Source organism: Echinops telfairi, unplaced genomic scaffold, assembly GCF_000313985.2.
Source record: "Echinops telfairi isolate 266 unplaced genomic scaffold, ASM31398v2 ScPeMD7_1;HRSCAF=3_0, whole genome shotgun sequence".
NCBI classification, from domain to species: domain Eukaryota; kingdom Metazoa; phylum Chordata; class Mammalia; order Afrosoricida; family Tenrecidae; genus Echinops; species Echinops telfairi.
The window spans coordinates 69762603-69778636 of NW_022103896.1; the positions used below are offsets into that span (position 1 = coordinate 69762603).

The 16034-nt window shown below is 39.4% G+C and overlaps 1 protein-coding gene and 1 pseudogene across 4 annotated transcripts in view; both read left to right on the forward strand.

Annotated features, from left to right (window-relative positions):
• The window catches only part of NCOA2 (nuclear receptor coactivator 2), a 200384-nt gene that overhangs the window by 155109 nt on the left and 29241 nt on the right, over window positions 1–16034 (forward strand). For 2 of the 4 annotated variants that reach the window (XM_045295079.1, XM_004697524.2), the window contains exons 11-14: window positions 6821–7031; window positions 8779–8985; window positions 11160–11372; window positions 15314–15443. In XM_045295079.1, coding sequence (XP_045151014.1) covers window positions 6821–7031; window positions 8779–8985; window positions 11160–11372; window positions 15314–15443 — 761 coding nt within the window. The remainder of the gene's footprint in view (window positions 1–6820; window positions 7032–8778; window positions 8986–11159; window positions 11373–15313; window positions 15444–16034) is intronic. The other 2 variants (XM_045295129.1, XM_045295157.1) reach the window with 1 other exon arrangement.
• On the forward strand, window positions 14582–14989 carry LOC101649660 (annotated as a pseudogene).

The following is a 16034-nucleotide window of genomic DNA, read 5'->3' on the forward strand; positions in this document are numbered from 1 at the left end:
TTTTTTTTTTTAACATTTTTACTGAAAGGCCCAAAAATACATGTGGTCAATAGGGCTACTTTCATTTGCAAATGAAATATTGAGAAACGTAAAGATTTCCACTTTTCAGTCACGATGGTTAATTATTGTTATTCTGAGTTCTGCAGTTCTGGGATTTTTCTTCCATTATATAGGAGCATATTGTGGGAAGCTTGGTTGAAAACATTTTAAAATTAAAACAAAACCCAAAAAACTAGAATCAACATAATCAGGTTGTCTTTGACGTAAGGGCTTCTGAATTCCATCCTTGGAGGAGCTTGGGATCTCCCCAAGGCCTGGGTCCTCGAGTATTCGTCCAGTCACCAACAGTGGAGTCCTTTATTTTCTCACACTCCGACTCCAATGACACTTTATTCATTGTTTCAGTTTTTTTCCCAATTCAGGATCAATTTTAATCTTCACAGCATCATAGCGGATTTGTGAAAACTCACGAAGACCAAAAGAACCTCCAATAAGCAGCAGCACCATGGGGACGCCGTAAGGAAGGGTCTTGTTCTTGAGGCTCTTCCTGATCTCGCCGCCCCACCGCACTCGCCGCCAAAGCAGCCGCGAGCCGGGTTTGCTGTTCTTATTAAAAAACAAAACTAGTTATCACTGCCATAATGCTTGGCATCAGGCATTTCCTGGAGGAATAGGTGACTGGCTGATGCGAATGATCCAAGACTTCCCCTGCGCCATCCATGCCCCTCTTGGCCTTGAATCATTGCCCTGTACTTCTAAATCTTTCCCAAGTCATGATTATGTAGTTAGAAGTGCAGAAGGTGTGTAGGCTTTCCTAATTTAAATGTGTCATTAATCTGTTCTTGAAATTGGTTTTGCAAGTGGGTATTTTACCTGTCGCTGTCTTTAGGAACTAGGTGTGGGTAAGAAGGGAAGACATTAGCACCCTTTGCAGTAATTTGAACTCTGCTGAGTCAGCAGAGGCTAAACCAGAGGCAGGTCTCGGATTGAAAGCACTAATCAGGAAAGCTGAGGCCCCACATGCTCTTGTAGCTGGACTCCATCCTTGGTTCTAAGCACTTATCTCCTTTCTATCTTTCACTTTGATGTCTTGACAGCTGCTACCAGTCTTAAAAGCCAGCTATAATTTTTCAAATCTTTATGCCCTTCACAAGGAAAACAGCCAAATTATATGAAGATTTTTGGTGATTAATCGTTAAACTTAAATGTTCATACAGAGCTCTTTATATCAGCCATTCTGTAATGCTATAAAACCAGATGGAGGGAGCCAGGGTCTCATCAGAAAATTAATAGCAGTCTTAGGTTAAACTGAAGTGTAAAACCATACGACAGCTGAAAATGTTTTAATCTATTGGGGTTTATTAGAATTAGTAAACTAGAGCTAGTGGCGGGCACAGGTACTGCCACTCAGGTCTCCTGACATACTGGAGAACAGGTGCACCTTAACATCATATACAAGATGTTTCTCTTTCCCAGGCCGGAGGCCCTAGGGGCCTGGAGGTTCAGGGAAGGGGGGGACCCTGTGTGGCAGTTCTTTATTTAGCCCTGGCCCTCACTAACTGCAGGCAAGAAACTGACCAGAAGGGTTTTTTTGGTGGTGTTTTCTGTGTTGTTGTGTTTTTAAGTCCTGAGTCACTTGAAGTTTCTAATTGTGTTTAGAGGAAACTTTTGCCCGTCAAAATTGTCTCATCAAGGGAATGTAAAGCCCAGAATGTAAACTGCATGAATCTGTTATTTGGGGTGGATCAAAAAGCAGGGTATAGACATACACACAGACAGTATATTTTCCATAATGAATCCCAGCCCTTGGTCTTCCTCTTCCTCCACTTCCACTTAAAACCCCACCAAAAATACTGCTCCAGAGCAATTTTAACATCAAAACATTGCAACTTGAAAAGAAAAGTTACCACAGGAAGTGTGCATTCCCTAAATTTAGATCAAAGTTAGAATGGCTTACTTTAAAGCAGGAGGGGCCAGCGATAGTGATTCTTTCGCCTCCTGGTCATCTTCAGGGTTCTCAAACACAGATTAATTAAATTCCAGGGTCACTCCTACACCCATTTATTTCGAAGAATTCTCTGCCCTTTTCAAGGGAATACAATAATACAGAGTAAGAGAAAACAAGCCAATAGCAACCTGAACTGCCCAGTTAACAGTCTGACTATTTTGATTCAGAAAAGAGCCATTATCAACCAAGTATGTATTTAGCTTTTCACTAACTTTTTAAGGACGGGAAATGCTTCGTTGGCACTGTAATGCCTAAAATAGCATCCTTGACTGGGTAGAGTATTTAAACAGCATTTGTTTCTACAGGATTTCATAATCAACAGGAAATGTGACAAAATAGTTCTGATAAGTGCACTCGCTTTAAAGTGATACACTGCACTCAGCAGCCAGTGGAGCCTGGTTGATGCCTGGCTGAATGATACACCTCAGTGCTGGGTAGCACTTCCTCGTGTGAGTTGGCTTGTCTGGCTCCATCAGAGAGGCAAACCATATTTTAAAATAGGAGTTGCCTTGAAACTTTATGTTGCAGGATTGTATTACCATTTTTTAACAATTTAATTTTAGGCAATGGTGGTAAATTTCATTTTTTATAAATTAAAAAAATAGAAAACTTGTGTAATTTATTATAATATGTATGTTATTAATATTCATGTGCTCTTTATATTTCCTTCAGAGAACAAGTTGGTTTGACACCTGAAAAATTCATAAAACCAGAAAATGAAAAATTAAATCTAGTCCAATTTTCATTTTGTGGAACTTTTATAAATAATCTTTCTGACTCATTTTCTGCCTGAAATAGTTTAAAGTAACTATTCAAATTGATGTGACTAATTTGAGCATTCAAATAGATACCTAAGCAAAATTTGAAGTGTCTTGGCGAAGCATTTTAAAGGAAGGCATTAATCTTTGTGTCTTGGCAAAGGAATTGTACCTAACGAAGTAGATAGAGACTAGAAGAACTTTTGTTGAGAATCAAAGCTTAAAAAATTTTTTCAAGGAGGAAATGTTAGAACACCAGAAACTTAAAGTAACTAAATCTGTCGTTTATAGAACTTGCATGAATTCGGAAGAAAATGCCATGGTCATAAGACTCTGTACCTGAACAACCTGAAGGTTATGGACATTCTGAACTTTATCTCCATGAAGAATCTAAAGTCAAGTCATGATAATTCAATTAATGTTAAATCTGTACTCCAGAAACTGACATGGAGTAAACACAGACAAATCAATACTACCGTTTCCCCGAAAGTAAGACATCCCCCCAAAATAAGACCTACTTTCAGTTTTGCCTCTCGCTGAAATAGAAGGCACCTCCCAGAACTAAGACCTCCCCTGAAAATAAAACCTAGCGTGTCTTTGGGAGCAAAATTAATATGACACTGTCTTATTTTCAGGGAAACAGGGTATCTCTAGAAGGGGAAACTTCTTCCTGCAGTTTTCATGTGGTAAGCATAAAGAATTCAGAGTGTCCATAGCTGTTGGTCTTCATAGAACCAGTTCCTTTTGATTTATAACATCAAGAAGATTCTTCAAGGCTTTCTCATGACAAATAAATGTTCTGTTTCTGATCAGTGTTACAATGATTCACAGTTAAAAGGCTGAGATAAGGGGGAGGGGAAAAAAGGAAAATGAGCTAATTCCAGGAACCCAAGAGGAAAGTGCATTTTGAGAATGCTGAGGGCAACAAATGCATAAGTGTGCTTTACACAATTGATCTATGTATTGGGATGAATTGTATAAGCCCCAATAAAATGATTTTTTAAAAAGGCTGAGATAAACATTTGAAAAATATTTTTTATTATTTTTTAACTTAAAATTTAATAAAAAGAAACCAAGGGAAATAGTAGGTTGATATTTTTTAAAAATTTATCTCTTAAAATAAAAATAACCTACCATATAGACTCAAGTATAAGCTGACCCGAATATCAGCTGAGGCACCTAATTCTACCACAAAAACTGCATTTAAAATGTGCTGTAAAACTCAGCATATACACGAGTATATACAGTAGTTAAGCCATCCAAATATACTTTAACATTTTATATGTATATATATATATATAATATTGGCTTTAAAATGAATCTCATTAAATACAGGAGTGGATTAGAATGGAAAGATCATTAATACCACCGTTAGAAGTCTTTAAAACTATGATAATTATCTATCCAGGACGGTTTATGATATAACCATATTTGCATGGAAAAAGGCAGTGAAAAGGAAAGATGGAGTTTACAACTGGACTGTTGTCCATCTGTTATAAACACTGTATTTTGTAAATAAATAGGATTTGGGGGAAATATGCCATAAAGATAGGAGGAAAACAAGTTATATTTTATCATTTGTGGTATGAACCTGTTCATTTTAGAGGTTCCTCCTCCAGCACAATCTGGAAAGCCTCCTCAAAGGCCACTTAGGACTCGGGCAGTCCATCGCCCTCACCCCCCCACAGACTGAGGTACAGGGTCACTTCACAAACACATTACACAAGGCAGCATTGTTGTGGAGAAGCTGTGCTTCACGGAACAGAGATAAACCCGGCGTATTAGAGCTTCTTTCTAATCTCTGGAGCTGTTTTCCTGATAAAACAATGAGGATATTCAGTTTACATTTTTTCTCAAAAATTGTAGGAATGCTGTGAGAAATTTAGTATGACTTAGGGAAATTTTTTTGAATTGTAGGTTAATGTGGTTTAAAGAAATTGATCGTGTTAACTGAGTGCCCATTCATTACCTTCCAGGCATTGTCCCTGGAGGGCAAGAAATGTTTATACTGAAAGCAAAAATGTATTCAGCCAAACATGATGTACGTTTATTTCACTTACATGGAGTCAACAGTATGCATGCAGAAAAAAAATTAAGAAGTGGTTATTATGAAATAATTAAGTGGTGTGAGGAGTTTTGTCCACTGTCCAGCTGTTAGTGTCCGCCCTAGTTGAGTGATCCCGAGCTGGATGACATGAGCTTGCCGGTATTTTGTCCCCTGGTGGTTCTAACAGTGTGAACGTGAAGTGACAAGCTTTTTGTGTGCGTCTGTCGCTCTGAACACAAACGACTTTGTGGCTTAACCAAAGAAACAGTAACACTGCTTCTTCCCACTCTGGAAGAAAAACTAACTGTGCCGCCCCCAGAAGATAGCAAGGACCTGCCTGCATGAGGAGTTCAAGCAGATCATCTTGTCTCTGTGTCTGTCTTTACTTTAAGGGGTTAACTTTGTAACCTAACTCTTACCTGAGCAAGGTAACCTCATGTTTGGTCCACTTGCCTTTTGGTGGACAAAGACTCAAAGTGGCTGAACTGACCAGATAGTGTCCTGACAATTTATCAGAAAGGCCTCGGAAAATCTCCCACGTTTTTGCTAAGCTAGATGTCTCTACAAAGAATCAAATAAAATGTCCCTTTGATCTCTCCTTCCTAACATGAGAAATGCATTCAGTAAAAGGACAGCCCATTCACATGGGAGATATGTATGTTGACAGTGTGGGCTGTCATTTTGCTTTACATATAATTTCATTTCGGAAATAAATGATTTCATTTGTAATTGTCATGGTAAATGAAAGGGCTTTTTTAAATTTAAATTAGCGTGTGAAGACTTAAAGTTTAGACCAGAGGCTTTAGAAAAGCTGCCTAATTTTTATTTTTCACCTCCACATCAAGGAAATAGTTCTTAACCACTTTTTTCCTTGGAAAGTTGCTCTGAAGGCATGGTGGATTATGGGTTTGGCTGCTAACCACAAGGTCAGCAATTCGAACCCACCAGCTGCTATGCAAGAGAAAGACGAGGCTTTCTACTCTGCTCTATAGAGTTGCTATGAGTGAATGAGTGAGTTATTCACTGGAAAATAGTAGAATTTAACGTGGTCCTTTTCTTCTGTGGTTGTGATTTTCTGATTTTAATAGCCTGCCGCATAGACAGATTCTACTTAAAAGAATATGTTTTCTTTAAAAAAAAAAAAAAAGAAAGTATGTATAAAATGATTGGTTTCCTCCTTAAAGAAAAATGCCAAGTTTGAAATAGTGGTAATACTTAACTATTTTTACGATGATAATTGAAAAGGATGTTATTTTTAAAAGAGTGAAAAAAGCCCTAAGAAAGAAGCCCTTTTTGGCTTCTGTGAAATCAGGCTAATAGGTGCTATGTTTGGAAGCAGCCAGTGTTTGTCCTGCTTTTCCACATCTTGTCGCCTAATCTGGTGGGTGACCGAGAAAGCCAGCGTCTTCTGAAACTGGAAGGCTAAGAAGAAAAGCACTAAGTGAGAAAGCACCGCTTACTAGTTCATGGTTGCTCAGCACCAAACCTGTTTTTCTCTTCCCCCACTCTATAAAAATAACTTCCTAAAAGGTAATGTTCATTTGCTAAAATACTGATGTAGTACAAATTGGAATCATATTTTATATTAGTTTGTTGTTGTTGTTGTTTCATAACGGGGAGTGTTAACCACAAAACCTAGACTTGGACTGTAAGTCATATCTTTATTAGAAGTATATATGTGTATGACTAAATGATTAGCATAAAATAGAACTATAATGCCAGCGAATCACAGCACTAAAAAGAGAACATTCTTTCTACCTCAGCCATTTCTCTCTGTACAGACGGGAGAGTCAAGAACCAAGAGATTAAATGACTTGTCCTTTGTTCAGTTAATTTACAAAAAGATGCTCTATTAACTGTCAGACGAGGTGTACTGTCTCTGTCCACATCTTTTGTATGCCGATGGTGCTTTATCTCACTTTGGTCTCTAAGTGCATGTGTGCCAGTGGTACTACCGGGGCCACTCTTGGGTGGAGCTGGATAAACCCTTCTGTTTGTTAACCACAGCCTGGCAGTGAGCTGGACAACTTGGAGGAGATTTTGGATGATTTACAGAACAGTCAATTACCACAGCTTTTCCCAGACACGAGGCCAGGCGCCCCTACTGGATCAGTTGACAAGCAAGCCATCATCAATGACCTCATGCAACTCACAGCTGAAAACAGCCCTGTCACACCTGTTGGCGCCCAGAAAACCACACTGCGAATGTCACAGAGCAGTGAGTATAAGACACTGGGGGTTGTGTCAAGAAAGTTGCATATAATTGCTCTCAGAAACCAAGGTAATTCGGATCTGATGCAAAAAGCTTAGTCACTTCAGAGTTTCTGTGATCGAATAGCACCCTCTACTGTCCTGATCCTTTGAAACAATACTTCAAAATGGAGTCTATTTAACGTTTTCCAACATTCTCTCCTGAAAGGAAACTTACCAACATCGATAGTGTTCTCCAAATCATTGTTATATTTTCTTTTATTCCACTTGCTACCTTCAGAAATGGCGTTTAAAATATATTTTATGTGTTTTAATAAATAACTGAATACTTTAAAAATAGAAAAATAAGATAATGTAGATCTTTTAGGATAATAAACTATTAAAAAGAAGATTCTTCTGAAAACACGTCATCGTTTTCCACATTAAAAAGATCTTGCCCGATCCCTTGTGGGTCTTGATGTTGACATTGGCTTTACATGGAACTTTGTCCTGCATGGGTGTCCTAAGTGCCTTTGAAGCTATTCCGTTTGATATAATGCTTGAAGTCCTTCTACCATCAGTGGTAACCATATATTTACCACTTTTATTTTGTTTCAAGGCATCCTAAGTTTAATAAGAACTCCCCCTTTACTGTGAACATTCCTTTCACCAACTTGGTATTAAAAATTGTCCAATGGTTTGGGAGAAAATACTCTTTCTGATCTAGGCTTATTATTCTTATGAAGAGCTTAAAGATGCGCTTTCCTTTTTTAAATCTTTCTGAGAAAATAAAGTGTTTAATAGATAATGGATCGGCTCAATAATTCCTAGTATTTTGGTATTTTAAAAATAATAGCAATGTCATCACATTATTAGTTGTTTATGGAATAGTATAAAGCACTCCTATAGTGCTCAGTACACAAGAAAATCTTGTGAACTAACCTTAAAAATACTTTCAGGCTGAAATGTATCTACACTTTTAAAAAACTGCGCTAGAAGAGCAAATGAGGCTCTGAAGCTCTTTTACTTAAGACTGACTTCCGGTGGGAGGCATTACACTTCAAGATGTTACTCTCAGTGAGTAACTTTTAACATAACGCTAATCCTAGAAAAAGTATCCAGTTAAGACATGAGCTAACATCAAACCACATGTGCATAAGTTTAGTGCAAGAAATATTTATAGGTGTGATAAAGTAATGCTTCTTTATGTCTTCAAATAAATTTTATATACTTAGCAAATAAGCTGAATGTTAGGAATTAACATTAGGGATAAAAATATATGGGGCAGAATAGACAGTATAAGATATGAAATAGCAATAAAAATATATAAATGGAGGGTGGGGGGAAGAGAAGCTTATACCAAGGGCTCAAGTAGAAAATGTTTTAGAAATGATGATGGCAGTATATGTAGAAATATGCCTGATACAATTGATGTATGGGAATATTATAAGAGCTTTAAGAGCCCCTAATAAAATGATTATATATTTACGTGGGGGGGAGGGGGCGCAGGGGACTTAATATATATATGGTCTTTCCCTTCCCCCACCTCCCAAATTATTAGGAAGGACATTGAAAATATGTTGATTAGATTATGAGTCCACTTTTTGCCACTGTGCATGTTTTCATCTTTGAATTTGTCTTTCATGTAGGCAGTTGCCCCAGACAAGCATATTGTTGTTCTTTTATAGAAAACATTTTCCCTAGTCACTACTACTATTACTATTCTTTTCCATTATCTTATATTAACCTCCAATTTTCATTTGTTTTCTCCTTAGCTTTTAATAACCCACGACCAGGGCAACTGGGCAGGTTATTGCCAAACCAGAATTTACCACTTGACATCACCTTGCAAAGCCCAACTGGTGCTGGACCTTTCCCTCCAATAAGAAACAGTAGTCCATACTCAGTGATACCTCAGCCGGGAATGATGGGTAATCAAGGGATGATAGGAAACCAAGGAAATTTAGGGAGCAGTAGCACAGGTAAGGGCTCAAATGCACTGCTTCGCTATGGGTGGGTTGTCTAACTCGATGACAATGATGCATTCGTCCACACCAAATTAGCAGAATTTTCCAAGTGAATTTTCAATGTTAGCAACTAACATCTGAAGATAAGAATATTGTACAGGTTTTCACAGAGGAATGGTTAACGACGCTTCGGAAAACTTGTCAGTAAGGCTGTGATCATTACTTTTATCAGGTTTCTAATCGTGAATCTTACAACAAAGGCCAATTGTTTTGCCTTTATAGCAGGTACTTTTCTAGTGGTATATGTAAATTAAAATTATTTGTTTCCTGTGATAACCTCCTGATATCGCCAAAACTTTCTGATGATGATTATTGCTTTCTAGAGGAGTTCAGAGTGAAAGTTTAAAATCTAACCAGTCTTCAAATATTTGGCTATACCATTTTCCTTCTGAAAAATAACTCAGTAAAAATAAAGAGCTTTAAATACTAATGAACCTAACCCAAATCATAACTTGTAGATCTGGCCCAGGGCTCTGTTTTGGACGATTTAGAGGTGCCTGTAATCTGATTTGGACCTTGACCTGCTACAATTTAAGTTGTCTACCACATTGCCTAGATGCGTTTCCTAAGCAGAACCCCTATTATTGCAGCAAATATATCCCTAAACTTCCATTCAATTCCATCTATTAATCATTACAGCAAAAATGATTGTTATTGCCACCATGCCCTGTACCCTAGAAAATCTCTTTATTAATAGCTATAGCCGTATGCTGAGTTTCCTACTGAGTTGCCATTATAAAAAGAACTTGTATTTGTGGGTGTTTTAATTCTTGGTATTGTTTTTGCTTAGTCTGGACCATCTAGAGATCCCAGATGTTTAGGCTGTGAAGGTCATATAGCACTTAGGCGCCACACAAGAAAAAAAGAGTAAAAGGGAAATACCCATTATAATTGCAGTACTACGGTTAACTTAGGAGTGAGTGAACTTCTTTTCCATTTTCTAGACTCTCCATAATCTTGTTACATTATTTCTGAAAAAATAAAACTCCTAGCCTCCCATTATAGCTTGAGATTGTTCAAATCTAATCTTAAAGTTGTTTTTAAAACATGTAGCATTGTTCTAACTTTTTCAATTGAATTAATTACCCTTCACCCTTAATCATTCTAATATAACACATTCTTGTTTCGCACGTTAAGAAACGCCCACAGTATATCTTCCCTCCATTTGTTAAACAGACCCTATTTTTAGTCGTTTACCATCATAAACGGAATGTAAGCCATCGTTTGGAATGCAGAACCTGTGCACATCGGCAGTGAACACTTCAAAATGATGTGACTTCCTTGGAGACTGCCCTTCCATTGAATATCAACTCTTACCAAATGTCAGATTATCCCCAGCAGCCCACGGCCCAGAGGGAGAGACTAACTAAGCCCTCGGTGCGGCTTGGCAGTGCTTTCTCTCATTGTTCTTTGTAGTCGCATGATGACTAATAACTTAATCCTAAAAAGGATTTTTCCAAATCTGCCCTAGCCCATTCTGGATATCAGTTTAAGCACTCATGTGGTAGTTCCAGTTTACTGAGCAAGTAGGATTTCCCTTGCCTTGGCTTCGAAGAACTGTTGTAAATACCCAAAAGATCCTGTAATTTCTCCCATGCTGCAGAGGTCAACTTTGACTTTTAACAAATTCTAATACTCTGAAGGGGATTCTAGGCCATCAGTCTCACGTAGGTTGAGAATGTGTTCTCTGTGGTTTGGGTTTGTAAATTAAGAGTATTGATTATCAGTTTTTACTGATAATCTACCTCTTAGCCTCACCTCCCTTTTGGAAAGTAAGGCATTGACGTGTATGTCAGCTAATGTGATTCACTTCCTGAGGAAGGAAGTTGGGGTTATCCGCACGCCACAGCACCTGTCTCTAATTACATATAGGAACCGTTTTAACAGCTTGTACAAACTATAAGGAGTGGCAAGTCACATGTTTTTGTTTTGTTTTTAAAGATTGTTGTAATTTCTTACTCTTTATTTTTTTAGCCAAGGACCACTGCCTACCCAAATGACAGGGTTGGCTAATATTACACTGTGTATTATAGAACAGTTGTCTTATAAAGACTATTAATCTGGTGCTCATACATGCTGAATATGTTTTCCCTTACTGCATTGCTCAGTTTTCTTTGGTTTGAATGCAGGAATGATGGGTAGTAATCCTTCTCGGCCCACCATGCCATCTGGAGAATGGGCATCACAGAATTCTGCTGTAAGAGTCACCTGTGCTGCTACCACCAGTGCCATGAACCGGCCAATCCAAGGAGGCATGATTCGGAATCCAACAGCCAGCATCGCCATGAGACCCAACAGCCAGCCTGGCCAAAGACAGATGCTTCCGTCTCACATGAACATAGGTAAGACAGTTGGGTGCGCTCGGTGCATCTATCTATTTTTTATCATTTCTTAAGAGGAGAGTAACAGAACCCAACATTCTGTCATGACTTGCTCCTAATTTGCAATTTAAGTTACTCTCCCTTCTCCCCCCTGCCCCCTACACACACATGCTAAGCTGTTACCGGTAGGATTTTTGGAACCGATAAAAGAGGCATAGAATCTCCATAGTTCTCCAGGTACATAAGAGAAACTACTTTTATGAGATTTCAGTCTCATTCAGTTATGAGCTGTCACCTGTTGATGAATTAGTGTCAGGCTCTAAAGATGATATGATATTTTTAAAAATCAAGGAATCATTACTTACATTATACAGCAGTGCTTCTGAAATCCAGGCAATCGTCAGAATCATCTAAGGCATTTACAAATGCAAGTTGCAGGGCTACCACCCTGCACAACTGAACTAGGCCCTCCCCAGTCTTCTCTGAACTACAAGGTCTCCTGAAATAGCTCGCAAAATATGATGAGCGCTAGACTTCATGTGAATTGGATACAGTGCACAAGCTATTAAAATTAATGGTCTGACCGATTAGGCAAGTCTAGAGGGGTGGAAGGTAGATTCATGATTGCTTGGGGTTGGGGGAATGGAGATTGCCTCCTAGTGGGTATGGAATTTCTTTTGTGATGGGGTGGGGGGTGGTAGTGAAAATATTCTAGAATTGATGATAACAACAGTCATACAACTCTGAGTGTGCTAAAAACCTCTGAATCTTGAAATGGGTGAAATGTATGGTATGTGTAATATCTCTCAATAAAGTTGTTATATTACAGAAAGTTATGGTCTTTGCAACTCATGCTTGAGATTTTAATTATGGCCACGTTAACCTTTGAGTTATCTTGTACATTAGAATAATTCATGTAAGTTACTATTTGTGTACTATTCCATGAACATGGATACTGGACAGTGAACAAGCACTAAATCACCGGAAGATGTTGGGATTGGTTTGACGAGCTAATCCAGAACTCTCATCCTAACTTTGGCACCAAGTTAACGCTGACCCAGTTCTTTAGTTGCTCAGCACCACCTGGTGTGGTGTTTCTGAGGCAACAGGTATAGTGTCCTTCTGCCTCAAATGTATTTTGAATTCATGAGGGGTTCCCAAGTGTGGGGTTGTGTAATTTGAATGTTGTATTAAATCAACAACAATGCTAAAAATCACCAAATTCTGTACAAAATTGTTGAGAAATTTTATTTGTCCTTAGTCTTCTTCACTTAACTGAAGGATATCAAACTTTTAAGCTTGAAATACGGCTTTTTGGTGTAGCTAAATCTCTCTGGTTTTTAATAAATTCCAAAAAGCTGTGAACTCAATAGAAAATTATCTGTTATAATGGGAAACCCACTGCCACCAAGTCACTTGACTCCTGGCAATCCTAGGTAGAGTGGAAGATGGGCTAACTGATGGATGGACAGGTCATGACAATAATAAGGGTTCGTAACATTCAGTAGCTTTAAGCCTCCAGAAAGAACATGCTTCCTGCCCTCTCTGGCCTGGCTCCGGTGGAAGAGTAACATGAAGTGCAGTTTAAAGTGTAGGATCTGTACCGTATAAATGTCTGGCCCAAGATTCTTTCAGAGACTGAGACCAAAACCATTTTCGTGTTGCGATGCTATCATTGGCCTTCTTTGCTCTCCTTCTCGTACAAGTGTACGTAGAATTTTCCAGCAGTTCCAGAGCAATTTCACAACAGATTTTAGGCACAAGCAGATAATGATATTCTACCTCTCCTATTAAATCTCAGTGCTAATACAATATGCCAAAAAATGTGGAACTGAGTCACTCTTCTAACAGTTTTCATTTATTATTTTAAAATCTTCTTTATACTCACATATAGTGAACTTATTATTATGATAATATTCTAAATAATCTTTTAAAATTTTTGTTTTCATTTCTAGTACATTAGCTATCCAAAGCATATAACTTATATAAGCAAAAGCTTTTTAAAAGAATATTTAAAAGGTCTTAAGAACATTAACTCCGAATTGTTTATCCCACCTATCTTATCTAGATAGACATACAGAGAAAAGAACGAGACCGATGGTTCCGCGGGGGATACGGGAGAGGGGAGGTGGGAGAAAGAAAAGGGGGTGGGGAAACCAACCCAGGGACAAGGGAACAACAAATTAACAGAAATCAATGGAGAGAAGGGCATAGGATGCCTAGTGGGCTTAATCAAGGGCAATGTAGCAGTGAGGAATTACTAAACCCGAATGAAGGCCGAACATGTTGGTGGGACAAGAGGAAAGTAAGAAGAAATAGAGGAAAGAACCAGTTGAATAAAGGACATTTATAGAGGTGTAATTACAGGCATGTACATATGTCACTATACTTATATATAATGAGAGGGGAATAGATCTATGTACTTATGTCTATATGTTAAGAATTAAGGTTGCAGATGGACATTGGGCCTCGACTCAAGTACTCCCTCAACCCAAGAACACTTTGTTCTAATCCAGCATTCTGTGATGCTCACCTTCCCGACACAGTCACTGAAGACAAAACAGATGCATAAGCAAATGTGGTAAAGAAAGCTGATGGTGTGGGCTAGCAAAAGATATAACATCTGGGGCCTTAAAGGCTTGAAGAGCAACGAGCAGCCATCTACCTGAGAAGTAACAAAGCCCACATGGAAGAAGCATACCAGCCTGTGTGAACATGAGGTGTCTATGGGATCAGGTATCAGGCATCTAAGACCCAGAAAAAATTCATACACAACATGAAAGGGTGGTGTTGGTTGGGGATGGAGTGGAGACCCAAAGCCCATCTGTCGACAATTGGACATCCCCTTACAGAAGGGTCACAAGGAAGAGATGAGCCAGTCAGGGAGCAGTATAGTACTGATGAAACATACAACTTTCCTCTAGTTCTTTAATGCTTCCTTCTCCCCACTATCATGACCTCAATTCCACCTTACAAATGGGATTAGATCAGAACATGCATACTGCTACAGATAAGAGCCTGCAACACAGGGAATCCAGTAGAGATATACCCCTCAGGGCCAACAATGAGAGTAGAGATACCAGGAGGATACGGGGAAGGTGAGGGGAGAGAGGGGGAATAGATCACAAGGATCAACGTATAACCCCCTCCCAAGGGGACGAACAACAGAAAAGTGGGTGAAGGGATTGTGATAAAAGAGCTGTAAGAGCGCCCTTTCCGCCATCTCCCCGTGCCGCCATCATGGTGCGCATGAACGTCCTGGCCGACGCTCTCAAGAGCATCAACACTGCCGAGAAGAGAGGCAAGCGCCAGGTTCTCATCAGGTCATGCTCCAAAGTCATTGTCCGGTTTCTCACTGTGATGAAGCACGGCTACATTGGTGAATTTGAAATCATTGATGATCACAGAGCTGGGGAAATTGTAGTGAGCCTCACGGGCAGATCAAACCAGTGTGGCGTGCGTGATCAGCCCTAGATCTGGCCTGCAGCGCAAAGATCTAGAGACGTGGCAGAACAAGCTGCGCTCCTCCCGGCAGTTCGGTTTCTTCGTGCCGACGACCTCCGCCGGCATCATGCACCATGAGGACGCCAGGCGAAAACACACGCCAGGGAGGGACAATCCTGGGCTTCTTTTTCTAGGGATGTAATGTATCGAAACAAATAAAACGCCGAATGGGGGGGGAAAAAAAAGGCCGTAAGAGCCCCCATTAGAAGTATTAAAAAAAAAAAGGCAACAACAAAAAGAAGCCCTGGTGGTATAGTGGGCTATGCATTCAGTAGCAAAGTGAGTCCTTATTTTTATTTTTCAATTTATATTTCAAAACAAACACTCCATTTTGATATGCTCATGTATTATGCTTTTCTCTTTCATTTTTCATAAACTAGACACTATTAGTTACAGAGCAGAACCGGCTTCCTTGATTGCAAATGTGTAAGGCTTGTTCTTCCTTCTCTCAATATTAGGGCCCTCGGAATTAGAGATGACTATGGGGGCTCCTCAGTATAACCAGCAACAAGCTCCACCAAATCAGACCGCCCCCTGGCCAGAGAGCATTCTGCCTATTGACCAGACATCATTTGCCAACCAGAACAGGTGAGTCCAGTTCATAAATTCTGTAAGTTATTTTAAACCTACATGTGATGGTTAACAGGAGCTCTGGTGACATGGTGGTTACACATTGGCTACTAACTTCACGGTCAGCAGTTCGAAATTAGAAGCCACTCTGTGGGGTAAGAGAAGGCTTTTCTGTTTCTGTAAGAGTTACAGCCTTGAAAATCCGCAGGGACACTTCTGCCCTGTCCTGCAGGGTCACTGTGACTCAGAATCACAGTGAGTTTGGATTTGTTTGTTTGTTTGTTTGTTTGTTTTGGTGATGGTTCCATTTGTTTGTCAACTTGGCAGGCCATGCTTATCAGTATTGTGTAATTATCCTTCATTTGTTATCTAAAATAAGGGGAGTTTTTTAAGTGTATCCAATACATTGGGATGTTCTGGCAAAGCTCACTCATTCTCACTGCTCATCCTTCTCTGACTCGTGGTTCGTGGGATGTGAGCCAGCAGCCTGCCACCTGACCTGACTCTGAGTCAGCAGCCCATGCAACCACTTGAGTAAGGAGAAGCCTCCAGCCTGACCCCAGGAGTGGGGAACTTGCCAGCCTGCAGAACTGTGTTAGCCATTTTCCT